Genomic DNA, 26,305 nt, shown 5'->3' with positions numbered 1-26,305 from the left:
ATTCCAATACAAATCTTTAGGTCGGCCTCGACCCACTGCTGTCGAGACTATTGTGGACGCAAGGGAGTGGCAGCGGGCGTATTCCCGGAAGCATACAGCCTGCCTGCCCGGACATCAATCCGTCTAGCAACCTGGACTTCTGTTCGATGAATCGGTCATCCATCCGACTGGCGGATCAACTACAATAACCGAGTTTGTAACCATGTCGAGAAAGGATCAGCCCATGGGCATGGTTATCCGCTACCCCAGGTCTACCCCAGGTCTACCCCGCAGAGACGAGAGCTTCGACCCAAAGCGATGGGTTCTGTTGCGAGGATATATAACTGACTGAGAACTGATCATCAAGTCGCACTTCATCTGGTCATAGCTCTTTCATCGGTGAGCTATAAAGATGCTCAACAAAGTGACTGAGTTCTTCAGGCCAAAGGCCACCAGAACCTTGCATTATGCTCATCTCAAAAACAACACCCATCCAACGTGGTACAAGGACTCTGGCCTGCGCAAGAATGTCTGGCACTGTGTCGGCTTCTACTTTGCGGTCTTCTACCTTGGTTTCGACGCCTCCCTCATGAACGGTCTCCAGGCAATCCCCCAATGGGAAGAATACTTTAACTATCCATCTGGAAACACGCTGGGTTTGATCTCAGCCAGTCTGTTTCTCCCAGCGATCATCACTCCCTTCGCAGCGTCGTGGATCAATGGACTCTGGGGAAGAAAGTGGTGTTTGGCTGTTGGTTCAGTGCTGCTAATCCTCGGTGCATTCCTTAACGCTTTTGCCAAGAATATCGGAACCTTTATTGGTGGAAGAGTCATTATCGGTGCAGCTGGACCGTTCGGGAAGATCACCGGTATTGCACTGCTTCAGGAACTGGCGCATCCTCGTCTGAGACCATATGTTGCGACGGCGTATTACAGCAACTATTACGTCGGCCAGATCGTCGCTGCGTGGTTTTGCTATGGCACACTGTCTTGGCCAGATACCGAGTGGAGATGGCGAGCACCCTGCCTGTTCCAGGCCTTTGCTCCCGCCGTTGTCCTTGTTCATCTTCTTTTTGTACCCGAAAGCCCTCGATGGCTCATAGACCACGACCGATCCGAAGAAGCCCTCAAAGTTCTTGCCGACGAACACGCCAACGGCGACCTCAACGACGAGTTGGTTCGATACGAGTTCGACGAAATCTGCCAAGCCTTACAGTTGGAGAAAGAGAGCAATAACTCCAAGTACAGTGACTTCCTCAAGACTCCAGGTAACCGACGCCGACTACTTGTTCTTGTGACCATGGGCACGGGTTCCAACTGGGTTGGAAATGGTATTATCGCTTATTACCTGTCACCAGCCCTCAAGCTCGTTGGCATCACCTCATCCAGCGCGATCGCGGGTATTAACGGCGGTATGGCGATCTGGTCTCTTATGTGGGCTTATGCAGGAGCCATGAGTGCTGAGCGCCTTGGTAGACGCACGCTTTGGATCACAGGCACGGCTGGCATGTGTGTCGCTTATACAATCATCACTGGCCTCAGCGGCTCCTTTGCCGAGAACCCATCACATGGCGTCGGTGTTGCTGTGGTGCCGATGATGTACCTCTTCAAAACATTCTACTGCATCAGTTGGTCGCCACTACCGTTTGCTTATGGCGCTGAGATTCTGCCGTATAATCTGAGACTGAAGGGTCTGAGTATCGAATTAAGTGTTCAGAGTGTTGCACTGGCTTTCAACCAATGGGTAAATCCTGTTGCACTTGAGGCAATTGCATGGAAATAGTAAGTCCATTGTGAACAAATTTGGAAGCGTCGCTGACCTGAAGTAGCTACATCGTCTACATTGCGGTCATCGCTATGTATCTTGTTCTTATTCTATTCTTCTTCCCTGAGACAAGGTATGTTCCTATTTACTGTTGCCCTTGAATGCCGCTGACAATCTCAGAAATATGACAATCGAGGAGGTGTCCGTCCTCTTTGACACAGGAAGAAAAGGTGATGCAGCGGCGGCTACTAGCAAGTTTCATAATAACCAGTCAAAGATGGACGATATGCTTGATGATGGAGATGATGCCGATAAGGAACCCACTGTTTCGCGAGTAGAGAGAGCTTAACTGGATTTGTAAAGGCCATCATAAACAACGAACATTATTCAGTTTCATCAGTTATTGAATATGATACGATATCATAATCTCTTGGGGCTGATGGCTATCCAGTCAATTCATCTCCCAGAAATCTTTCAAGATTACATTGTTGTTCGCTTGGAACATGGGCAGAGTAGTAATAGATAGGCTGAAATATGTGACGATCCATGTTAGCTTCATGCGGCACAGTTGCAGTTGGTGATCAAATATGGGGAGGTTGGGGATAGCAATGGGAATAACTCAACAGCGATGATCAGAAACAAAACTCATCACAAGCACTAGTCCGTGATGAATCCGGACAAGCTCATGACCTACCCCTCAGCTTATATCAGTGTCATAGTATTGGACCTAGCATCAAGCGCTATTGTCCACGCGATCAATAGTTTCGTCATCAAGCATACAAAGCAAGCTTCCCCAATCATGATCCCTGTCAGATAAGCTGCAAGGCCCTCAATCCGCCATTCCCGTGTGAATCTCTAAGCGAGCCAAGATAACGACTCTCGTATAATGCAGCAGGCGTCATGGAATGGGATGCATTGGTGGCACACTCTGCGCTGGTCACCGGCATTAATGTCTGCCGGAATAAAAAGACACCAATGAGCTTATACCACGAGATCTTACTTGCATCAAATAGCTTACCGACCTGCATTGAGTTCTTATGAGGGTTGTTAAGATGATGTCAAGGGAGGGAGATGGCGACTGTTGGCCAGGCTATTTATTTGGCTAATGTTCTCATTCGACGCCACTTTCTGGTTTCCCGAGGCTCTATCGTGCAGTCAAGATCTCAACACCATCTTGCAGCCCAGCTGACTTCAGCCCTATTCGAAATGCATTCTCCGATTTGGAAATTTTTTACCTTCTTGGCGGTGCTTACGGCAACGCCCATTTCACCGGCCGTTGCTCTTCCCAACATCCGAGTTCTGCCATTAGGCGACTCCATCACAAAAGGTACTGGCTCAACAGGCTTAGTTGGATACCGTCTCCCATTGCGACAAAAGATTTTAAAGCAAGGCGTCAAAGTCAACATGGTTGGCACACTGAAGAACGGAAACATGGTAGATGGACACCACGAGGGTCATAGTGGGAAAATGTTAGCCGATATCAATGGCTACTGGCAAAAGCCAATCCAAGCCCGTCCTAATGTCGTTCTCATTCACGCCGGCACAAACAACATGGACCAAGGAAAAGATCTCGACATCGCCGCATCCATTCTCGCAGACATCGTCGACGGGATCTTCAAAGTCGCACCAGATGTCACAATCTGTCTCGCACCAGTGATTTGGGCCAACGATAAGAAGATGCAAGCAAACACAGATAAATTCAATCCACAAGTACGGTCACTTATCTCAGCGAGGCAAAAGAAGGGAAAACATATTCTTGAAGTGCCGATCGATATTAAAAAGGAAGATCTTGGCGACTCCAAACATCCGAATGATGATGGTTATGAGAAGATGGCGAATGCTTGGTTGAAGGCGATTTTAGCGGCTGATAAGAAGGGTTGGTTGAAGATGCCAGTTAAGATGAGTCCTGAAGATGCACCGGGAACTGGGCTTGGAGCGTGAAATATGATGACGAGCAATGTATCGCAAGGACATGATGGTGACAGTGTAAGTGGATAACACACATGCTTATTTCAAGCCGTAACTCTATCTGTACGGTATACGAAAATGGACACTGTTCTCTCATGAAAATTCGTGATGATTGTTTCTGCGGAGTGGCTTGTGCTTGGCTGCGGAGCGGAAGTGCAGATAAATCCGGAGTTTAGCGTAAAAGCATAAACTCCGAAATTGTTATCACCAGACATGGCGTCAGCTAGTGACATAAAAAAGACACGGCCCACGACACATTCATCCCTCAATCAATCACTTGAATCGTCTCAAGAACAAACATCATGGCAGCAAAGTCTCTTGTCGTCGGCGGAACAGGCGGTATCGGCTACGGCATCGCCTGTCGCCTCGCCGCCAACTCCCCCTCATCCACCGTCATCATCAGCGGTCGTACCGAGCCAAAGAACATTCCCCACTCAAACATCCAGTTCAAGCAATTAGACGCGTCTTCCATGCGCGCCATCAAAACTTACACCGATGAACTGAAAGCGTCGCAAGATCGGTTCAGTACCCTCGTTGTCTCGCAGGGCATCCTCACAACCGCTGGAAGAACAGAGACGCCTGAAGGCATCGATCGCAAGATGGCGCTTCATTACTACGGACGACAACTCCTCATTCGCGAACTTCTCCCAACCCTTACAGATGATGCCAAGGTTTTGATTGTGCTCGATAGCACTGGTGGAAGTCCTGATAAACTCAATTGGGATGATCTTGATCTCAAGAACAACTTCAGCCTCGGAAACGCAGCGTCCCACTGTTTGTCTATGACAGACGCCATGATCCAGAACTACGCAGCCGAGCAGAAAGCCGAGGGAAAAACCCGACATTTCATTCATGCGCTACCCGGTCTTGTCAATACGAACATCATGCACGGACTCCCTTGGTACATGCGTCTCCCTTCGGTTGGTCTAGCTTCTCTCGCGGGTGTTTCGCCTGACACTTGTGCCGAGTACATGCTGAACGGCGTGGATGAAGCCGTCAAGATCAAGGACAAGAATTACGCGTTTGTGAGTCGGAAGGGCAAGGTTTTTGAGAAGCCGGCTTGGAGTGAGGAGCAGATCCGGAAAGTGAGAGATCATACATGGCAAATTGTGGATGGCGCATTGGCGAAGGCTTAATTATGACAACATGGGTCTTGGGAGTTGTGTCTGCATGTCTTTTATGTGTATTATAGGTCATACCAATTTGAACGACTTGTGTTTGTCATGAATCGCAAAGGTAGCTGCTTCGGATTCCATAAAAAGGTACCAAATGGCCGATAATGACAAAAGGGTAGGTAAGCTCTGCGTCCTAGGACAAATACGGATCGACACGTTTTAGTTACTCCAAAGACAAAAAGGAAAGTTCAATAACTTGCCCCGTACTGGAATCGAACCAGTGATCTTATCATTTCGTGGTAGTTTACTAGTGATACGCTTTACCACTGAGCCAACGGGGCTTTGTGTTATTGGTTGAGATCCCCCTCCGCTACCACGGTTCATGGACGCGACGCTACGGCATGCAGCGTAATTCACACTCAAGATTCATTATTTTTATTCTAAGTTGCTTTAAGTGAAGTGGTAAGAATTATTTTATGCAGACGTTGTTTTGCTCAATATCATTCTTATTTAAATCTTGGCGACTACAACTTGAACTGTAGCTAGGTCATGTTTGTGTAAAGTTTAGTGATGGTCAGACTGCAGCATCTTTTCCTCAACGTACGTTGGATACTGGCAAGCAAAAACGTGAAAACTGTTCAATTGATGTATAGACTGGCTTTTATGGACTTATAGACAATTTCTTTATCTATATATCATAGCACATGTGCTTATGACGGCGCTGTAGTATAATTGCAAGTACTGTGTTTGCAGGCATAGAGTAGCGAGGAATGCAACGGCCTTCCATTACGCAATGGCTAACTACGCGACAACGCGACTCGGTCATCTCGACCCAATGCATTGACACAAGAGACCTGGGTTGATTCTAAATAACCACCATCTTATAAGTTGTTATCTGTTATTTTCCATGGCATAAATTGTTTTCTGATATGACTCTCGACCGAGCCCTCGTCGCCGCGTATCATTTAGATCGAGGGCTTGAGCCATTAAAAATCACAAGCAACGCCTTCAGCAGACAGTGGAGCCAACCGCGGAACAATGGCTCGATCTCTGCAGATTGATATGCTTCTTCCGCGAGATCCTTGCCTCGTCATCTTATCAATCAGTGCATCACCGACCTCGGATCAGTTGCCAAGCCGGTTATCACGGCTCAGTCCGTCCATCATTGGCTCCGAGAGACGAGCTTCCCTTTTAGGTTATGGGCCCGCATCCAAGGATCGTTTAGTCTGCAGATCTTGCTATTAGAGCACTAACACACTAACACGCATTTTAGGTGGGAGCATGTTAATCAATTATTATCGGGTGATAATCAACTCATCGCCAAAAATGCATCTGCCCAAACATGAAAATTCTTGCAGGTCCATCGCCATCCATTGGACTAACCCATGCACCAACCCTCACAACCGTTTGTCATAGCGTGGGGAGCACTCGCCATCATCACCGGCTCAAGCACCAATTTTGCATCCCCGGGAAAGCCTGCCCACGGAGCTTTCTCAGTGCGAGTGACGAGTAGAGAGAGACTTTTTATATGCTTAATACCTCAGAGCCTCCTCTTTCCACGATGTCTCCTCCCTCATCTCACGCATCGCCAGGGGAGCTACAACCACTGCTGCAGAACATGGATATCGACAAGAAAAACCCCGATATAGAAGCTGGCAGGGAGTCGCCCACCATCGAACCAACACTGCCGACCAACAACGTTGATGCTAAGGCTGATGATTACGAGAACCGAAATGTCGGTACTTTGAACCGCAGGCTCAAGTCTAGGCATGTTCAGTTCCTTGCTTTGTCGGGTGCCATTGGCACGGGCCTTTTTGTTGGTAGTGGTCAGGTTCTGTCACTTGCTGGACCCCTCTCGGCGTTTTTGGCGTACACTATCACGGGCTTCAACATCTACTGTGTGTTGAACAGTGTCGGTGAGATGGCATCATGGCTTCCCATCCCTGGCCCCGTCCCTATCTTTGCAGCCCGCTTCGTTGACCCTGCTCTTGGTTTTGCCCTGGCTTGGAACTATTGGTACCAATTTGCTATTGGTGTTCCGATTGAGGTCACTGTCTCGGCGGTCATCGTCAATTACTGGCATCATAACATCCCCCAAGTCGCATTGATCACACTCTTCTACTTCACCATGGTCATTCTCAACTGTCTTCCTGTTCGGATATACGGAGAAGCAGAGTTTGTCTTCGGAGCCATCAAGTTATTGACCATCGTCGGCCTCATCATCCTCATGTTCATCATCACTGTCGGTGGTGGTCCAAGTGGAGAGGCAATCGGCTTCCGATATTGGCATCATCCCGGCCCCATGAATGAGTACCTCAAAGATGGTGCTCTCGGCCGATTCCTCGCCTTTGTCAAGGTGTTCATCACTGCAACGTTCTCCTACGGTGGTAGCGAAATGGTTGTCATGGCGTCCGGCGAAACCGAGAATCCTCGTCGCAACATTCCCAAGGCCATCCGTCGTGTCTTTTGGAGAATCGCCATCTTCTATGTCCTATCCATCTTCCTCGTCGGTCTTTGCGTCTCATCCAAAGACCCCAACCTTCTCAACGCCATCAACAAGTCTGCTCCCGGCGCCGCCCAAAGTCCTTTCGTCATTGCCATTCGCAATAGCGGCATCAAGATTCTTCCCTCGATCATCAACGCAGTCATCCTTACATCGGCTTGGTCTTCCGGCAACTCTCTCTTCTACGCCGCTACGCGAGTTCTTTATGCCGCGGCGCTTGATGGTAAAGCACCTCGCATTCTGACCTGGGAAAGATTCGGTGTTCCATATCTCTGTGTTGGTGTCACCACTATCTTTGGGCTACTGGTGTATCTCAATGTTAGCAATAGCGGCTCCGAGGTCTTCTTCTGGTTAAGCAACCTCAGCGGTGTCGGAGCGCTCATCATTTGGGCGAGTGTCTCCTTCACTTATCTCCGCTTCTACTACTGCCTCAGCCACCATGGTATCGACCGGAATACTCTGCCATTTAAATCACCCTTTCAACCATTCCTGGCCTATTTTTCCTTCTGCTTCTGTACCATCGTCGCAGTATTCAACGGCTTCGATGCCTTCTTCCCAGGGCGCTTCAGCGCAAAGACATTCCTGCCCCCATACATCAATATTCCCATCTTTCTTGTGTTGATCTTCGGATACAAGTGGATCAAGAAATCTAAGTATGTTAAGTACTCTGAGATGGATCTTTGGTCTGGCAAAGCGGAGATTGACCGCCTGGAACATACTTGGCCGATAGTCCAACCAAGAAACTGGCTTGAGCGCATCTGGTTCTGGATTGCTTGAGAGCCTCGTTATAAGTTATGAAAAATGGTGGTCGTTTGTTTTGTAGTAGTGCTCTAGATGTAAGAAAAGTTAGACCGATGCTTGTGATAAATTTGAACTAAGTTTACTGGAGCTTCTACACCAGCACAGGACATACTCGAGCGCTGCATCCAAGTATGAGGAAGTAAAAAGCACTATATTTTTACTCTATCGTGACAGCAACCCAACAGTAGCCGGCCGAGCTTAAACTCCATTGGAGAACTCCATACAACGACTGAAACCGTCTCTCAACTTCCCTTCTAAACCACAAGCCGTAGAAGTCTGCATAGACTGATCAGTTTTTCACAAGAGTGTGCGCGTTCCATGCAACCTTGGGTCCATGTTTGGCGCGTGCGTAGTGATGCTCCTGAATAAGTGCCTTGACGTTCCTCGCAACTGAGCCACGGACTTGAAGTCTAGGTCTCAAGGAGTCAAGTGATAGGAAGTAGGCTGCCAATCCAGCAACGGCAGGTGTAGCTATGGATGTCAGTCGAGTTCTAGCCGATAGAAGATGATAACTTACAGAATGATGTTCCAGTTGACTCTTCGCCAGCCTGGTAAGCTGATGTGCCGCTCATTGCAGCGCACTTGACGGCGACTCCAGGTGCAGTGGTCGTGACTAGAGGACCGCCTTGGGAGAAGAAAGCAAGTTTCCCTTCATTATCGACAGCTCCGGTAACAATGATAGGAGTTCGGTCGGCAAAAAGTGATGGGTATGAGTGGACATCAATATTACTCTGACCGTTGTTAGTGTATAAATCACGGCTAGTATACCGCCCATGAACTTACGCCCTCATTTCCCGAAGAGCTGACGACAACAACATCAAGAGCCTCCAAGTTCTTCAAGAGACTCAAGAGGACGACTCCGAAATACGATTCTCCACGATCGATACGCCAAGCAATCGCTATCATATTAGCAGTGAGCGCAGCCTCGAGTGTATGCCGGAAACTTACTAGCTTTTGAGTAGCTCACGACAGCTTTTCCTTGCAGTCTATTCTGCTGAACATCCAAGATGACTGCTTGCCAGGCCTTGAGCATGGACCAAGAAGTTAACTGGAGCTTGACAGCAACGAGATCCGCTTTCGGCGCAACTCCAACCGTGCTGCCAAGTGCCTTGGATGCACAGCAGGAACCGTGGCCGTCGGGGTCATTCTCACCGGAGACGCCCTTGGAGAAGATCCACCTTTTCCTGCCAGAAGACGAAGTGAATTCCTGTGTCGAAGCTAGTCAGTCGTGTAATCACATAGTCAAGCTGGCGGCGGCTTACCTTGTGTCTGAGGTTGAAGCCTTCATCCAGGACATAGATAGTGACGCCTTGGCCGGCTTTCTCATCATAAGTGTAGCCAGAAGGCTTTTTTCCTGGAGCAGTTGAGAACATCTGAAGCTCAGGCTGAGCCTTCTTATCGGTCTTGAGAGCGCGCTTGGTAATGCCGGAGGGTTTCGCCTGGACCTTCAGCTGCCCATCAGGAGCAACTGATCCGATCTTGTTTAACACGTTAATGTAGATCTTTGATTAACGATACTCTACTTACAACACTGCTTTTGTTGATAGCAGCAAGCTGGCTTGCGCTCAGCGGAGCGTACCAAGCTAGAAGCTTGCCGTTCATATCGGTGAGAGTGTCCACCTTAGTCTTGCCGGCCTGCGACTGAAGGCTTTTAGTGAATGCTTCGATATCTTTCTTGACTGCGTTGGCTTTTGGGTAGATAAGGTAGTTGGAAGAGCCACCAACAGCTCGGCCCTCAATGGTTGATGAGTCCAAACTTGGCTCGAGACTTGCATCTCTCGCTATCAACTCGTAGCCCGCTACAGGAGATGCAGCAGCTGAAGTGACCAGGGCTAGGCCTATGAAATTGAAAAGAGTGAATTTCATGTTGATGTTGAGTAAAGAGCGTATGGTAAGGAATGAATGTGAAATGAATGTGTTGTAGTTGTTAATCGAGAAGACATCCTGATGGTATTATATAGATCTTCTGATCAGCAACTGCCGATATCAGATCTTGAATCCATTGAAAACGCATAAGTTGGTCGAGTTCTAGACTCATGAGATCCAGGGATAGATTTGCCGATCACTATGGGAAGTAGAGTTTTGAGGCTATCCTAGCTGACGTCGTCAGCGTTCACTTGGAGTTGACACTTGGAAGCGCATTTACAGTTTTTGACTTGACCCCTGCCTCCGATCTGGTTGGACTGCGAAGATCCTCTGGCAAAATTTAAGGTTTCTCCTTAATATCGATCAAAACGGGTCAATCCACTGTTCCTATATTGACGCTATAGCTGGTAAACATGCTGCTTTCCAAAGAAGTTAGATCTTCGACTAACATTAATCCGCCTACTTTGGTCTAGGGCTAGTTGTGGTTCAATATGTGATCAATGCATATCTGGAAACCCCGGGACTGAAGACACTGCTTCTAGAAGGTGATATTCACCAACCTGTTTCTGAAACAAAGTCTGAAATTGTCGGTCCGATGCCAAAAGTCTGTCCCTTGGACCTTTACGGTTCAGTAGTGGCGCTTTATTGGACAGGATGACGGCAATTTCCGTACACTGTTATGCTTTTGAGATAGAAATGGAAACTCGTAAGACCCTGGCTATTGGAGGAAATAGAACCCAGGATATCGATTCTAAGCGACAAAAAGACTTGGGTAAGTTCGTCGAAAATTTAGGATGCCTTTTGCTGATTTAATTTGGGCACCCTATATTAAGATCTGATGTTTTCTTGCTACTAAGATCCGAGGGGAAAAGAAAAACTGCCCATCTTTGTTGATATTCGGCAGAGCCTCTTTCATTTATCCGAATGTGAAACAGCCTTCCACCAATAACAAGTCCTGGCGCCATGCTCGAAACTCTTTGCTCTCAGTATGCAGTTAGAGGCGAGCACTAAATAAAGTCATACACTGTCATGTTATACGGTTCCAATCCTGAGAACAAGTCTAGTTTCACCCCGAGTAACAACGATTGTTTCTGCTACTCTCGACACCTTTTCACCCCTCTCACTTTTCGCCTCCTTAACCAGCCTATCCTTTCAAACATGAACACCCTTCTGCACGACCCAACGAAACAATGCAATGGTAGGCAGCACAGCGACGTACTAATAGATATAAAAAAGAAGCTAGCTAGCTGTCAAGTTGCTGATCATGGACAGAATAGATGCCGTAACGGTGCAAGACACAGAGACTGTGGCGATCTTTGCGAGCTGACCAGAGCTTCTAGCTGTACGATTAGCTACAGCAGCCGGCTCGTTGGCACCTTTTAACTGCGTTAACTGCGTGTAAGAATCGTATGCTTGGATCATTGCTGCGAATGATTCATTCAGTGCTGCTCGTGGGGCGTACCTCGTCATCTTATCAGAGATAAGCTTATCCAGGGCCTTCATGTGATCTTGAAGATGGCTCCAGCGTCGCGACTCTTGTGAGATTTGGATGCGGGATATTTCATTGGTCTATGAGGCTAGGTGGCGAGTATCATCGAAGCGGAAGACCGCATATTTTGCGTTTCCACAAGCAACCATGTCCACAAGGTCTGGTTGATGGCTTGATATGTCTCGTTGGGATATCATAAGCTTCAACTATAAATCAACAATGTCTGGTTGAGATTCCGGTTGGCTATGGGCCTATAAGGTTAACCTTTAGGCTGCAAGCACATGTGATGAATGACAAAAGGATATTATTTTCCCCAATATAAACTTTTCTCCAGAAGCTTTTCTTGCAGATATAAATTAAGCCAGATTTCCCTTCTTCAAAAAGTTTTCAAGTCACTTTTCTCTTCCATCAATCTCTCATACCAACTCAACAATGCATCTTCTCACCTTGTTCATCGCCGTGTTGGCGCCAGCGACTCTCATCAATGGCCTTCTCACCCAAGACACACATGAACAAAGCAACATCGCCACCCGAAACAACACTTTCGTGTCACATGTTCGTGTCAAGCGTGATGTTCCGTTGACCGCTCGAGACATCGAAGAAGCTGATCAACATGGCGTAGATCTCAACAAGAGTAAGTCATACCGAGACAAGCCGTACATGAACTTCCCCTCTTCGAGAGAGCTTAATGTGCTTTTGACTCTGTTTATTTGCGCCACGTGTGACTTTATCAGTGGATATACTGCTAATAAGCTTACTGATCAAGTGATCGTAAAAAGCATATTATTCTGATTTTAATTGAGACTTATCTTTATTGAGGCTATATGCATACTGCCTTCCAAAAGATAAGGCTAATTATATTGGCTTGATATTTCTCGTTGAGATGTCATACGCTTTAAGTATCAATCAACCGGACGTGAGCCTTGACTGACCCTGAGCGTTTTTAGTGTATAAACACTCCATCCTAAAGCACTCTAGTGGCAGTGACTACTCTATCTGGGTCCATAACTCATTCGACCCTGATGTCAAGGATGACGAAAAGAGTGCAGACGACGTCTCCGCTTTGGGGAAGCGAAGCTGGGATGAGCAAGCATACGCGAAAGACCGAATGCCCAACAGGTTCGAATTTGATAACCAGACGGATACATGCGCAAACTCAGATTTCAAAAAGAAAACTAACAATCGCTCGCCATTCGCGAACGGAGCTGATGCCCTTATTGACTGGACTGCGAAACATAAGGGTGGCTGGAGAATTGGAGCTACGGACTCTTACTACAGCACCGATATTCTGATCGGGGGCACCAACATGGGTGCCAATATGAGGTTCTCAGTCCGAAAGGAACCGGGGCGTATTGTTATCCTCGGGACGAAAGATGTCGGGGACACCGTAGTTGGGGCCTACAACAAATTCAAGCAGGATATCAAGGGTGTGGCGCGTATGTCTGGCAAGGGAAAGATGAAATGCTGGGATGGGAACAACGGAAAGAACATGCTTCATTGGGAAATTGACCGAAGTGATCGGGAGATCGAGTTCGAAAGTTCGACAAAGGAACAACCAAACCCTAAGCCAACACAGCAGCACCAGGGGCCAGAGTACCAGCCAGAAGCCGCTCCCAAGACAGTCTACTATCCCGTCCCCGTTTCCCTACAGACAATTTACCTTCCCCCTCCGTTTCGACCGCCACTTTACACTCCTGCACAAGCGCCGGGTCTAGAGCCAACAGCAGCACCAAAATCACCACCACTGGTATACCCAGCAACAATAACTAAAGTGTCACAGTCAATCTCACCGGGAGATTATCAACCAGGAGAGGGTCCTACAGGATTTCCTGAGTCATTCTATATAGATTAACTGCAGCCTAAAGGTTAACCTTATAGGCCGCAGTCATCCCGTAGTTAGATATACACCGTATTCTCCCTACGCAGTAAAGGCTCAATCTTTAGCAGTAGATCCAATTTCAGTCAGGGTCCTTTTGATTCTTAACATTTTATGCATATGCACCAGTGAAATAGACGAATATGATCTCCAAAGTCCATAACTCAGCATATAACGAACATAACATGGTCACAATTTACACAAAGGAACCCCCATTGGCCCCAATGACCTGCCCAGACACCCAGGAACTAGTTGGACCAGCAAGAAAGGCAGCCAAAGCAGCAATTTCCTCAGGCTTCCCCAAGCGCCCAAGAGGGCTAAAGCCGGCGATGGTATCGATAAGTTCCTGCGATTTTCCCTGGAAGAACATTTCTGTGGCTGTCGGACCAGGGGCGATGGCATTGACAGTGATGCCCTTGGGTCCGAGGTCTTTGGCGAGAATTCGTGTCATCTGCTCAACGGAGCCTTTCGAGGATGCATAAAGAAGATAGCGAGGCGCGACTTGAGATTGGTGAAGAACACCGCTTGACACGAGGATGACTCGGCCATCTCGTGGCATGTGCTTAACTGCTTTCTGATGGTTGTTAGTGGAACTGTGGCCAGACGAACCAGAGCAGAAAACTTACTTGAACCAGGAAGTAAGGTCCCTTGACGTTCAAATTAAAGGCCTTGTCGAAGTCTTCCTCTGTTGTGCTGTCCAGATCATTCATGGGGGCGCATGCAGCATTTGCCATTACGCAATCGATCTTGCCGAACTTCTCAACCGTCGCTTGCACAAGTTTCTCGATCTCAGAGATGTTCGAGACATCAGCTTTGAAAGCAAGAGCTCTCTCAGAACCTATTTTGCTGACAAGCTCTTCCGCGGGTTTGTTATCGCTGGAGTAGTTGATGACAACATTCGCACCGTCGGCCACAACACGCTCTACGACGGCTTTCCCTATTCCCTTGGAGCCGCCTGTGACCAGAACAACTTTTCTGTTAAGAGACATAATGTTGTAAGGTAAGATTTGGGTGTAGTTGATGGATGGAAGTGATGGCAGGATAAGTCGTGTAAAACTTGGAGACCAAGGACGAGTGCTCAGATATATAGCAAGATGTTGTTACCAAGCACCTCGTCCTTTCAAACCTGTGGCATACCTGAACCTGGTTGCTGGCCAGGAAAGAATTAGGTATCAGTGTAGAGATACCGGAGATACGAGGGTTCGCCCATTTGCTCGTCGCCCTCATCGCAAGTGTTAACAAAAGCCCGACTGTCGCTCTCAGATCAATGGTCAGACGGTCTGGAGGTAACGGCTTGACCCGCCTTGGGTCAGCACTAGCCCATGCAAGGACATTTAGTGTATATACTCGATGAGGAATAGCGCTCATAAAGAGGAAGCCTTATCGATGGTGATGACGCTTACATCTCTGAGAGGGAACACAGGCTTCATGGAGTGACTCCGAAACTGCCGGGGGCGAGCGAGGACCATGCCTGGGTTTACTTTCGTATTTGGCCGAACCGCTTGAATGGCAGTCTCTTCATGCTATTGGTGGAGGAGCTGCCAATAGTCTTGTTGATTTATCCACATATAGTCCCAAGCATCGTCGACCATGTTGTCCTACCCCAATTCCAAGATGTCTCGCCCGCGACATCTTGGACATCGTGCCACGCCTTTTCTGCTGTAGTATCGCAAGCGACAGAAGACCACAAGATGGGCTCCAGTGATTCTTTCTTGACTAGATCCCAGTCCCTGGTGTCCCCAGCGACTCCGCGCTTCCGTTCTACCAAACCGAGGAATCCAACGAACCACTCTCTGAGCTGGGACCCAACCTGTTCCGTACAAAGGATTCCCAACATGCCGAGCCATATCAACAAGTCAGACAATCCTAGATGGGTTGCTCGATCCTTATACAGGATGAGCTGTGCCTGTAACCTCTGCGCAGCATGATGGTAAGGGGGCGCGTAGGAGATTGGGCATGTAACGCCCAAGGAGAATATCAGCAAAGCTGTCTGAATGATCTCGTTGATACAGAGGTCTGGGGTGGTTGTTGATGGCGTGTCAATTTGCACTAGCTTCTTGCCATCGTACCCGTCTGGGAGAGTTGCAAGAAGGCGCTGTTGGATGAGATCTCTGTGAGCAGCTAAAAGCGAAAGATCAGGGTTTGTGAGGGAGTCATGATGATGTGCCTCAATAACCTTGACCCATATCCTCATGTCGTATATGACTTCTCTGATATCACATGATAGTCCAAGCATATTCAGCCTGTCAATAATATGCGATGATTCGTCGAGGGGAGAATGATTGACAAAGTCAGAAGCATAACCAAAGAACTTGGCCCTATCATGGGTCTCCTTGACACGCCCGTAAAGCTGAGACACTGGAAGGTGAGGTTTGACAAGCATTTGCGTGGCGCGTACAAGATCCATGTAGTTGAAGGAAGCTTGGAAGCCCGCATACTTGACATTGTGAATACCGCCTTTCAAGTCTACCAGATTCATCAAGGCCCTTGCGTGTGAATCGATGAGAAGTCTGCTTCCAAAGACGTGGATCCAAGACAGCTCCGATAATGGTGGATCAAACGCCTTTTTGGTGATGCCATTTCCATCGTCTGGTGACATCTCAGGACCACAAAGACTGAGGATAGCATAAAGAGTCTGCTCAGGTATCTGTGCGACCGGTTTCGTGATGTCTCTGGAGATATGCGCAATGGCTTGGTTGTAGTGTAGTAAGCTTTGCTTATCGGCAACCCGCGAGTTTCTCTTGAACGCAAGGTTCACAGCAGCTTGCCACAGACAAGCATGCACCAATGCTGGACCTTGAGCAACAAGCGTGTTGTAATCAAGTGCAAACGGTGGGATATGAAACGCGGCTGACCCGATCTCGAACCCTGGCCAGAAAAACTGCGTGCAGTAGTGAAGCAGCATCTTGGTGTGAGGATCCACTATCCTGTCGGGGATAACGCACATGCTGAGCTGACCAGAGGTAAGCAGAAGTTGTCTGTCATTTCTCTTGGTTCTCCTCTCCACCATCGTCATACCCTCATTGGCCTTGTGCAAATAGAGGTCTTCTTGGTCTGATGGCAGTGTCTTGCTGCCTCTTTTACTTCGATGCATGGATTTGGCGAGATGTGACTTGGCACTCGATTGTCGGAGCTCAACCTCGCGGCGGCTATTAGGTTCTGCTGTTATCACAGGTAAGAAATGGAAGGAAATTTGTTTCCTATCGCTCGAGCTAGAGGTTGCATTCATGTTGTTTCGTATGAATCATAGAACTGTCCGAGTCTCATGAGTGTTTCTTGGTTCATCTGCTTTGCTTACATCAAGACGGGATTGGGATGAGGGGATCGTCATCGATGGAACCTGGAATGAGTTTTGCTGACTAAGACGGTAAGTACCGAATACGAACCTTGCCAATCATCTGACACCGGCTTAGAAGTACCCTCTACTTGCCCTCTGAGCGGATTTCACAAGCCGGATTCACTACAAGTCAATGGATCTTCTTTCAGCAATGCGTGATACTTGTAGGGCTTTTGGTCGCCTTGCCCGTGATCCTTCCGTTTATAGTCTATGCTGTATTTATGCTCGTCAAAAAGAGAACATCACGTTTAGGTAGCGGTATTTGGGGACTATGTGAGTTGAAAGTTGAGATTGGGTGGTCAGGCCTACGACATTACAGTACAACACAAAACGTCGACAGTTTTCTATCCTGCGCCGTTTTCTAGGTGAGTTATCCACAGGCTTTGTTCGTGACCAAGTTTGAGCTTGTGACGCGTTCAGGGGAAGTCCAGAAACATCACAAACGAGGTCAAAGACAATACTCGTAGAAGTACTATACTACTTGTTTCATCCCATAAATCGTATCAAATGTTCATCCAATGTTCATACCAGGGGCGCGCACTCGGATTGGATGCGCTGTTTGGTGTCCAACTCGAGCTCTGACCGTGTCCGTGCCTCTCACAATACGTATTGCGCCGTGATTCATGCCCCAGTAGTCCCAGTTCTACGTGAACAAAGGCTAAGCATTAGGTTTTGGTTCCCACTGTCAGTTGCAGGCAAACGGCTTCTGCAATTCACCTGTGGTCCCGCTTTTCGTGATGCCGGGCAGAGTTGCGCTAACACTAGAACTCGCAGTAGAAGAGTGAAGTCCTGACGCTCCAGACTCTTCTACTCACGCCAGCCTCCTGAGAATCTGCCAGTGCCAAATCATCGCGCGCGAGTGCCTGTTGTATCCTGTTTGTATCCTGTGCTGTTACTCCTCTTCAATCTCTACCAACTTTCCTCTCTTCAAACTTCCCTTTCTACATCAAATCTTCATCTAACCTCTCCTAAACCTTACCTAAATCTTTAATTATCCCCAGACCAGCACATCATCACTGCTGCTTCCCTTCGAGCACCAGGATCGGGTCCGTACAACATGACTTTGGTACCTTATAGCAAGCAGCAGCTGGATGACTGCATCCTCATGCCCCTTGATAAGTCAACTCGACACGTTCCATCCATTCAAAAATCTCCCTCTTGAAATGCGCCTTGATATCTGGGAGTCCGCACTGTCGAACTATCGACACATCAAGGTCCTTGTTGCTGATAGGGGCCTTTGGGAGTTCTCGGCCTGGAACTGTCATCACGAAGAAACCTCATTTGTCGACCATGGCGACGAAAAGCCATACGAAGTCTTCGTCAAGAAGGGTGCGACGTACCACCCGCTTCTACACACCACATCGGAGTCGCGCCGCGCCGCCAAAGACTTCTACCGTGTGCAGCTCCCGTGCCGTCGACTCGACCCTGATGGAAGCAGCGAGGGCATCCTATTCCTCTGCCCTGAATTGGATACGATCCACATCGAAACGAACTACTTGTCACTTATGCATTTCGAGAAGTTTGCTGATGCTGTTTTCGCCGCAGACAAGCACAATGTCGGCCTCGTCAACTTGGCCCTCGACTGTGAGCTCCGCCACGACGAGGATGAGTTTCGCATCTCTGACGACGAGCGTCTTCTTTTCATCGAGGCAATTCGTCGGCTCGAGGTCCTCACATTTGTCGGGCTCGTACCCAACAAATGTACCCAGCTTTTGATGTACGGAAGTGACCTGCGGGTCATCAACGAATCGCCTCGCCTCCTCGCCAAACGTGTACAAACCGATGAATACGACAAAGGTTCCTTCAACTATAAGTCGGGATTGTATGAAAACGAACTCACAGCCGTCCACATCGGCAACAAGGACCCTCGTCGTGGGTATTATTCCTTCTGCAATCTGATGCAGATACTCGACATCCCTGAAGGTGTCTACCAGGCCAAAGAGCAATTCATGCTCACCTACAACTATGAGCCGCATTGTGTTTGCATTAACGGCGATCTGGATGAGCAGAGAGGCGTCTACAACAATACACAGCGGGAGTACGAAGAGTACAGCCGGGAGCCCCCCGCCATTGGATTTTGGCTTTTCCCTCTCAGCGCCATCGGACCGTTCTACCTCGACGACCTCCGCCCCCAGAATGGGCTTCCATTGGACCCCGAGGCGGACATTGAGGTGAAAGACCGAGTCATCGACCTCAGTGGCTGTTTTTCTAGCTTTTGCTTTTTTCATCCGGCCTACTAGGGCCGCCGCGGTGTTAAAATAAATTGAGCAAAAGGTATCCTAAGCTTATCCTAAACTTATGGTCAGCTTATGCTAACTTACCTTAGTCTTTTCAAAATTTGGGATCGAGGTGTCGGACTTCATTTCCTCTCTTAGGGATTCACTGGATGTAAAATCGTCTGACGCCTGGATTGGGCACAAATGGATATGGAATGCAAGGGCGGAGTTTTGATCGTCATAAAGACGTTTTGTATTGTATTGTAGTGTACCAGGCTTGACTGCCCAAACCCAACTCTCAACTCACATAGTGTCCCCAAATACATGCATCTCCTTATCCCATTCAGACCAGATTTAGCCTCCATGCGGATCCACCAATTCCCAGACCATACAGTGAGATGGTTGCTGAAATCTGTGATCCTTCCGCAGCAAGTAGACGGTTCTACAGAAAGTAAGTGGAGGTGGCTTCTCGGATGGTCAAATAATCATGCCGCGATTTCGACTTACAACAAATAAATAAAAAGCTATAGAACCCACCAAGCCTATCGGATAGCTGATTAACTCTATCCCCGTGCTTTTAAGTCGTCTCACGTTGTTTTCCTAGCTGAGGAAGGGAATACTGACCATGGAATGTATGATCGAACAGGTATTGCGACGTGAGATCCCAACTCATGTAAAGCTCGAGTGGATTAGTCCCCAAAACTGGTTAAGAAAGACACGAGTTCAAAGCGCCACTATCTCCCAGTATTTTTTGAAGCACCCTTCTGGACCCTGAGCGCCCTTCACATCCCCATCTGGTCTAGGCGTCTAGTTCTTAGCAGTTGGAGCAGTTCTTCCACCAACCCCTCTCTCTCTCTGACTGTTCAATGAGGGCTGCAAGCCGATACTGGAGATTCAGAACGACATGCCGAACTGTTGGACATCTTTTCTTTTCTGCATTCTGAAACCCTGACTGCAAAAGAACCTCGAACTCCCGTGGAACTAATGGAGGAAACTCTCGGCGAGAAAACTCAGCGAAGGTGGCAGGCTTGCTGAACCCAAATGGGCCTGTATTCACTATCGTGACCAGTTCTTCATACTGCTAGGTTCTCTCTCGAGATACAGACACCCAAATCTCCGTGGTTCATCAGTATGTGGTCTTTGTCCAAGCTTCGATTTCAGATCTTCCTCTTCAACAGAACCATCTTCGTCATCATTTGAGTCTGTTCGCATTCTCCTCTAAGAATGCCGATGACCCTCTTTGTTGTCCACGACCTGGTTTAATAGAGTCTCCCGAGTCCGCCCTTGCCTATAAGATCAAGCTTTAGGCTGCGAACACTGGAGAGGGATGAGGACACGATATATTTCATCTATTAACCTCCAAATACCTTAGGATAAATCGACGACCAGATCGAAATTTGATAGACATTAAGAAAAAATTTATTCAGAAACTAATAATTGAATCTCTCCCCCTTGGACGGGTTCCTCACCAAGCCAGCTCCCGCAAACCCGAGTCTGACAACACCATCGCTCATCTCCCAAGCACCATATCTCACAGGCCCAATATCATTAACCGCATTCACAATTCCTCCGACGTTCTGATTCGGATCAACGTTTCTCATAATATGCGATTCCTGCCCAACAGTTCCAAAGGCATTCGCAATCTCGAGCGGGTTAAGACTGACATCTCGGCCGAGCTCCCACCAGCCCCAGAAAGTAGGCAGGACAGCGAAAATGCCAACCAGCGAAACTGCAATCGCTATCCACATCTTGTCGTAATTCGTTACGTATACTAGCGTCGTGGTGCCGCTGTCGTACTCGACTTTTTGCTTGTCTGTCGTGTTGTATTTGGCGTATTGAAGACTTGCTCGAAAGCCAATGTCACGGGTAAGCTCGATGATATCTTCCATCGGGTTATCCCACCGATCTCCGCAGCCTGGGGTTGTGCCGTTCATGGTGAGATACTGGGTTGCTGGCAAACCTGTTGAACTGACATCGTAGCCAGTAGCGCCCGTAAAGCGCATGAAAGCTTGAGACTCGTAGAGCGATTTTGCAATCATGCTGAAGCCTCCCAGAATATTTCCTGACCCAGACATGACCAAATCAGCGGGCAACATGTATCTTCGACCTAATCAGTAAACAGCTATGTGGTATGGAGGGGTAGCACATACTTCCTTTCGATAAACTTGTCGTCCTTCCGCGTTCCCAGCAGCTCGACTGTCGTCCCATCCATTCGTACTGGGAACTTGGCAATTCCACCGTGAAGGTCGCAAGTTTGGACCTTGGTCTTTCCATTGCACTTGTCTGTGTCCTTATAGAGCGTAGTGTATCGTAGGAATGAACCATTGGCCAGGTCGTTAACGCCCCAGTCACTATACTCGGTAACATTGACCTGGAAGAAATATGCTCCGTCCATAGCTCTCAGCATGCTAGCCCTGTCCGTGCCGATTGTGAGATTGAAGTCCCTTGTCGTTTCGGTACAATTGACGTCGAAACCAAAGCCTTGTACTGAAGTTGTACAGTTGGTGCAGGAAGTATCGAAAACGGCCATGTCAGATCGGCGACTGTAGCTTTGGGCGACGTCGCTGAAGTTCTTGGTAAGCAGTGAAGTTGAATGAGTTCTACCAGTCATTATGGATGCGTAGTTCTCGGGAAGTTCTCTCGCGATATGAAAGTTTACGGTTCCTTGCTGGGCCTGGTAGTGGTTTGTTGTTGATGAGGCGCGCTGCATGAGAGGGCCGCGCAGGACGGAGAGTGTCATGAGAATTGAGGCTGTCATAATTAGCACCTCAGCAGCCATTGCAGGACTATATGCCAATCATACCTAGGCCTAATGTCTTCGACTTCCAGGTAAACAAGTTGACAGCGGCTTGGATGATACCAGTCGAGGAGCCATACACAGCTTGGAGTTGTTGCAACTAGCCTCAATCAACAACTGATGTCTGAAAGCCTTGGGCTTACTTACAGTAACTGGTTTACCAGCTGCTCTCCAGTACGAAATAGCCGCTCCCTCGGTAAAAGCACAAGCAAGAAAAGCTCCCGACAAGGCAGATGTCAAAGCCAGCCATACCGTAGGCTGTATCCGCTCATCCCAATGATCAACAGGCACTCCATCGCTATAAACGAGGATCATAACGGCCGCAATAGTCCCCAGTAACGCCAAGAGCCACATGCCAAGGCCGCGATAGGGGAACCGAATCCAGAAGCCGGGAAGCCAAGGCTGACTGAGTCTGGCATATTGTTCCGCAAACGGCGTCGGGAAATTCTCGAGACGATGCCAAGGTGCTTTATCACGGTCGCGGTCGCTATCACTTATAAATTCATCCTTTAATGGCCAAGGAGAGGCCATGTTTTGGGTCTCAAACATTATGGGATATTAGTACTAGACTTTGCGGTAAGACTACCGTATTGAGAGCCAAGAACAGAATAAAGAATGGGGCGAAGGAGCGTGTGATGACAGTAAATGTCTCAAAAGAGCCACAGTAAAAGACAAACCAATGCCTCAAAGAAGTGAACACTTCAGAATCAGAGGCTGAAAGCAAGTGAAAGGCGGTTAACTGAAAGAAAAGAAACTTCCGTTTCATGATCCAAAGGAGTAAAAATAAAGGACCCTGGAATTAAACGTTGCATGAAACAACCGGGGTATGGATCTTCAAGTTGCCAAATCAGAAGTGCCATCGTCATCTGGTTTGGCCATGAAAACTGGAGATCTCAATCTTCAATACGAGAATTAGCCTTCTCCATGACTTCATTTGCCCCGCTGCTGTGGAATTCCGACTCGTGTTGCCGGCAGTTGTTCCCACAATGATTGTGATCGTCGTGTTTTATGAACGGGCTAGCACAATTTGCATAACTATGTCGTAGCACTATTTCACCGCCTGGTCTTCCGCGCTCGGGAGGCGTTTGATTGGGAATGTTCACGTGATGAGAACATGGACAGTGAATCTGGGTTAACCAATTGGGGTGATGTGCATTGGTAATTGCTACTGTATCTCTCTGATGGAATGAGACACAGAAGCAAAGCGCGAATTGTCTCGGGGTCTGTAAATGGCTTGTTCCTGGGTGTTGCGAATGGTCTTGACGATAAGCGCACCACAAGGCTCATCGACACAACGTTTCTCCACGTCCCATCTTGCAGTTCAGTATGTAGCTGGAAATGAAAATGTGTCGTACCCTTGAGGTATGTTGAGCGCGTGTAAAGTTCACACCGAACAAGGATGCAGATGCGCGTTGTAAGAAGCGCAAGTCAAGCAGAGTTCACACCTTATGTCTCCTTGTAGACCATCCAAATTCATACTTCGACAGCCTTCTCAGCATAGCCAGATCAGGCAGAATGCTTCTTTACTCCACCGTTCCGTAAAATTTGCTTGTTGTGCCTTTGCAGCAATGACCTACCCGAGACCAAATGCATTTTGTTCCTGGGGTCTTATTGGCGCAGCCGTGAAAGGCCCCATAGTTTGGGTAAGGTGAAGTCGACAGTGCTCCGGTTAGAGGAAGGATAATCAACAAAGCCTTGAAATAGTCATCGCCACTTGTCTTGACTACAATACTCGCCGAAGATTGTGCAATAGAGCATCTTGTCTGAAAAGGGCCATTGTACAACGGGTTCCTTCCTGACCCTCGTATTCAAGAAAGCCGATGCATTTGCCTCCCTGCACGATAAGCGAGGCCCTTTCTCACCCAATCACGTTCTTACGATAAGCCAAACTAAAGCCAAGATCGCCAAGTCGCCCAGAAGCTTAACCAAGAAACTGGGCGCAATCAGCAAAACTCCAATTGGTCAAGTCCATTGGGTGCGATTAAGCCTCGTTTCTGGGCACCGTCATCCACGGGATGGAAATCAGGGCATTTGAGGCCTTGGCTGCGCCGTGATGCGAGACCGCATGTGAAACGGGAGCTCGCCGTGAAATTAAAGTTGCGTTTAGGGTTGAGTTGTTCAACGCTTGGGACTTGGCGTGGCTCGACGCTGACGTACTCTGTTCTTGGGTGTTATCTTGGTGGTTCTTGTTCAATCCCTCTAAAGTTCTTTTTAATCCTCTTTCCAAGATGATGTGAAGTTGTTCTTGCTCCATTGTGCAGACAACCTTGTTCACTCAGCTCCTGCAATGGCAGAGTCCAACCCTCACCGAAAATCCATCGTAGCCGACCATCCAATCCGCAACTCCAACAACATCCAATACCTAACCGACGATGAGATCTCCGAATTCCTTGACGACCTCGACCATAATAACGATGGCTTCATAAACTACAACGAAGTCGAGCGAAAGCTCGATCAAGAGCACGCCGAGCTAGTCCCCAAACCGAGCGCCCACCACGTCATACAGCGGGACCATACCCAAGATGACCGTGCGCGCCATCAGTTCCTGCGCAGTATGATGGGCTCCGACGCGGACAAGATCCCGAGGGATGAGTTTGCGAAGATGGTGAAGGAGTGGAAGATCCCCTCCTTGAAGCAGGCGAAGAAGGAGGAGGATGAGGATAAGAGCTACATTAAGCGATTGCCGGGTTGGAGACGGATTCGCTCGTACTGGGCTGTCCATGGGCCGGAGATTGTGTTTCTAGGAGTCGTTATTGGCATGCAGTGCGCGTTTGGCATCTGGCAATTGGTCAAGTACCAAACCACGCCTGGCTATCGTGAAGCCTTCGGCTGGGGTGTCGTCATGGCCAAAACATGTGCTGGTGCGTTGTATCCGACATTCTTTTTCCTGATTCTCAGCATGTCGCGATACTTTTCTACATGGCTGCGCAGGTCGTATCACATCTCACGATTCTTCAACTGGGACTTGTCGCAGGAGTTCCATATCCGAATCTCTTGTGTCGCGATTCTGCTGGCTACGCTGCATGCCATTGGCCATTTGACGGGATCATTCGTGCACGGCAGCGACCCCAAGAATGAAGACGCTGTCGCAGAAGCTCTTGGCCCAGACATGGTCCCCCGCCCGTACATCGACTACGTTCGCTCGCTACCAGGCTTCACGGGAATCACAGCCCTCGGCCTCTTCTACATTCTCTCACTGCTCAGCATTCCCCAAGTGCGAAGATGGAATTACGAGATCTTTCAGCTTGGCCATCTACTCATGTTCCCCATCATTGGTCTGATGATGGCCCATGGCACAGCCGCATTGCTCCAGTGGCCCATGTTCGGATACTTTCTCGCCTTTCCAACCCTCCTCGTTCTAGTTGAGCGCGCCGTCCGTGTCTGCCTTGGATTTCATCGCATCAAAGCCACTATGAAGGTTCTTGACAAAGAGACCGTCGAGATCACCGCCGTCATCCCCAGCGAGCGACTCTGGAAGTACAAAGCTGGCCAGTACATCTTCCTTCAAGTTCCCAAGATCAGCTTCTTCCAATGGCACCCATTCACGGTCTCTTTCTGTCGCGGCAACAAGATGATGCTGCACATCAAGACGGACGGCAACTGGACTGCGAAGCTTCGTGAACTTGGTGGCGAGTCTGGGGAGTCTGAGATCGAGGTCGGCATCAACGGGCCGTTCGGTGCACCTGCCCAACGATTCTACGACTTTAACCACTCTCTCATCATTGGCGCTGGTATTGGAGTCACTCCATTCTCCGGCATCTTGGCTGATCTGCAGTACAACGATGATCTTGATCACGGTGGCCCCAATCACGAAGTTGACCATCCTCGCCATGACTCTGATGTCACTGCTATTTATCCAGAGCGCAGCGGTTCAGCATCAATCACAAGTACTGATGCTGAGAACAACGACAACGTCCCTGAGTCTCCAACAAGGCAAGGGAGTGTTGGTCCCGACCTTATCAACAAAGAGAAGCAGCCCCAAACCGACCGCGCCGCCACTTTTGCTGATGACTATCGACGCGTTGATTTCCACTGGATGGTTCGAGAGCGAAATTACCTACTCTGGCTTTCCGATCTTCTGAACGACGTATCAATGAGCCAAGACTGGCATCGTGAGCACGAAGTCCACCCTCATCTCGACATCCGCATCAATACCCACGTCACAGCGAAACGCAAGAAACTCACCACCCACGTATACCGCTGGCTACTGGAGATGCATCGTACAGATGAGCACCCAGCATCTCCCCTCACCGGTCTTCTCAACCCAACGCATTTCGGAAGACCTGATTTCGACAAGATCCTGGATGAGCATTATGAGGAGATGCTCAAGTTCAGGGCCAGCAAAAGGAAGAACAGACGGGATAAGAAAGATGAGGACCATCAAGAGGATGAGGAGCTCAAGGTTGGCGTGTTTTACTGCGGTGCGCCCGTTGTTGGAGAGATTTTGGCGGATAAGTGTCGCGAGCTTACGTTGAGAGGCTGGCAGGATGGTAGTAAGTTGGAGTATCACTTCATGATCGAGGTATTTGGATAGCTATAATCTTGTAATATGCATGTGTACACGAATAAGACGGACTTTTCTTGGCGAATACG

The 26,305-nt window shown here is 48.5% G+C and overlaps 11 protein-coding genes and 1 non-coding gene across 12 annotated transcripts; 7 read left to right on the top strand and 5 right to left on the bottom strand.

Moving 5' to 3' along the window:
• Positions 1-391: 391 nt before the first annotated feature.
• FMAN_06556 (uncharacterized protein) lies at positions 392-2,093 on the top strand (the record flags this gene model as incomplete). Its single annotated transcript, XM_041826648.1, has 3 exons — positions 392-1,761; positions 1,809-1,877; positions 1,925-2,093. The coding sequence occupies 3 exons, from the start codon at positions 392-394 to the stop codon at positions 2,091-2,093; spliced, it is 1,608 nt and encodes a 535-aa protein (XP_041677690.1).
• Positions 2,094-2,950: 857 nt separating this feature from the next.
• FMAN_06557 (uncharacterized protein) lies at positions 2,951-3,685 on the top strand (the record flags this gene model as incomplete). Its single annotated transcript, XM_041826647.1, has 1 exon — positions 2,951-3,685. The coding sequence occupies one exon, from the start codon at positions 2,951-2,953 to the stop codon at positions 3,683-3,685; it is 735 nt and encodes a 244-aa protein (XP_041677689.1).
• A 329-nt stretch (positions 3,686-4,014) lies between these two features.
• On the top strand, positions 4,015-4,848 carry FMAN_06558 (uncharacterized protein; the record flags this gene model as incomplete). The annotated part of the gene is made up of 1 exon (XM_041826646.1): positions 4,015-4,848. One exon carries the CDS (start codon positions 4,015-4,017, stop codon positions 4,846-4,848), a length of 834 nt encoding a protein of 277 aa, XP_041677688.1.
• Positions 4,849-5,084: 236 nt separating this feature from the next.
• tRNA lies at positions 5,085-5,168 on the bottom strand. The gene is given in 2 exon segments: positions 5,085-5,120; positions 5,133-5,168. It is a non-coding gene; the product is annotated as a tRNA-Thr (tRNA).
• Positions 5,169-6,388: 1,220 nt separating this feature from the next.
• FMAN_06559 (putative amino acid transporters) lies at positions 6,389-8,107 on the top strand (the record flags this gene model as incomplete). Its single annotated transcript, XM_041826645.1, has 1 exon — positions 6,389-8,107. The coding sequence occupies one exon, from the start codon at positions 6,389-6,391 to the stop codon at positions 8,105-8,107; it is 1,719 nt and encodes a 572-aa protein (XP_041677687.1).
• A 313-nt stretch (positions 8,108-8,420) lies between these two features.
• Positions 8,421-9,997, bottom strand: FMAN_06560 (uncharacterized protein; the record flags this gene model as incomplete). The annotated part of the gene is made up of 6 exons (XM_041826644.1): positions 8,421-8,602; positions 8,649-8,862; positions 8,915-9,030; positions 9,080-9,338; positions 9,394-9,609; positions 9,659-9,997. The coding sequence occupies 6 exons, from the start codon at positions 9,995-9,997 to the stop codon at positions 8,421-8,423; spliced, it is 1,326 nt and encodes a 441-aa protein (XP_041677686.1).
• Positions 9,998-11,918: 1,921 nt separating this feature from the next.
• Positions 11,919-13,338, top strand: FMAN_06561 (uncharacterized protein; the record flags this gene model as incomplete). The annotated part of the gene is made up of 2 exons (XM_041826643.1): positions 11,919-12,120; positions 12,434-13,338. The coding sequence occupies 2 exons, from the start codon at positions 11,919-11,921 to the stop codon at positions 13,336-13,338; spliced, it is 1,107 nt and encodes a 368-aa protein (XP_041677685.1).
• A 220-nt stretch (positions 13,339-13,558) lies between these two features.
• On the bottom strand, positions 13,559-14,351 carry FMAN_06562 (putative tetrahydroxynaphthalene reductase; the record flags this gene model as incomplete). The annotated part of the gene is made up of 2 exons (XM_041826641.1): positions 13,559-13,936; positions 13,989-14,351. The coding sequence occupies 2 exons, from the start codon at positions 14,349-14,351 to the stop codon at positions 13,559-13,561; spliced, it is 741 nt and encodes a 246-aa protein (XP_041677684.1).
• Positions 14,352-14,920: 569 nt separating this feature from the next.
• On the bottom strand, positions 14,921-16,591 carry FMAN_06563 (uncharacterized protein; the record flags this gene model as incomplete). The annotated part of the gene is made up of 1 exon (XM_041826640.1): positions 14,921-16,591. The coding sequence occupies one exon, from the start codon at positions 16,589-16,591 to the stop codon at positions 14,921-14,923; it is 1,671 nt and encodes a 556-aa protein (XP_041677683.1).
• A 1,199-nt stretch (positions 16,592-17,790) lies between these two features.
• FMAN_06564 (uncharacterized protein) lies at positions 17,791-18,939 on the top strand (the record flags this gene model as incomplete). The annotated part of the gene is made up of 1 exon (XM_041826639.1): positions 17,791-18,939. The coding sequence occupies one exon, from the start codon at positions 17,791-17,793 to the stop codon at positions 18,937-18,939; it is 1,149 nt and encodes a 382-aa protein (XP_041677682.1).
• A 1,406-nt stretch (positions 18,940-20,345) lies between these two features.
• On the bottom strand, positions 20,346-22,261 carry FMAN_06565 (uncharacterized protein; the record flags this gene model as incomplete). The annotated part of the gene is made up of 4 exons (XM_041826638.1): positions 20,346-21,015; positions 21,066-21,666; positions 21,719-21,812; positions 21,860-22,261. 4 exons carry the CDS (start codon positions 22,259-22,261, stop codon positions 20,346-20,348), a joined length of 1,767 nt encoding a protein of 588 aa, XP_041677681.1.
• A 1,738-nt stretch (positions 22,262-23,999) lies between these two features.
• Positions 24,000-26,246, top strand: FMAN_06566 (related to NADPH oxidase homolog 1; the record flags this gene model as incomplete). Its single annotated transcript, XM_041826637.1, has 1 exon — positions 24,000-26,246. One exon carries the CDS (start codon positions 24,000-24,002, stop codon positions 26,244-26,246), a length of 2,247 nt encoding a protein of 748 aa, XP_041677680.1.
• Between the last annotated feature and the right edge of the window lie 59 nt (positions 26,247-26,305).

The sequence above is a fragment of the Fusarium mangiferae genome, assembly GCF_900044065.1.
Source record: "Fusarium mangiferae strain MRC7560 genome assembly, contig: FMAN_scaffold002, whole genome shotgun sequence".
In the NCBI taxonomy this organism is placed as follows: Eukaryota; Fungi; Ascomycota; class Sordariomycetes; order Hypocreales; family Nectriaceae; genus Fusarium; species Fusarium mangiferae.
This window is presented reverse-complemented; position numbering and strand designations above follow the sequence as displayed.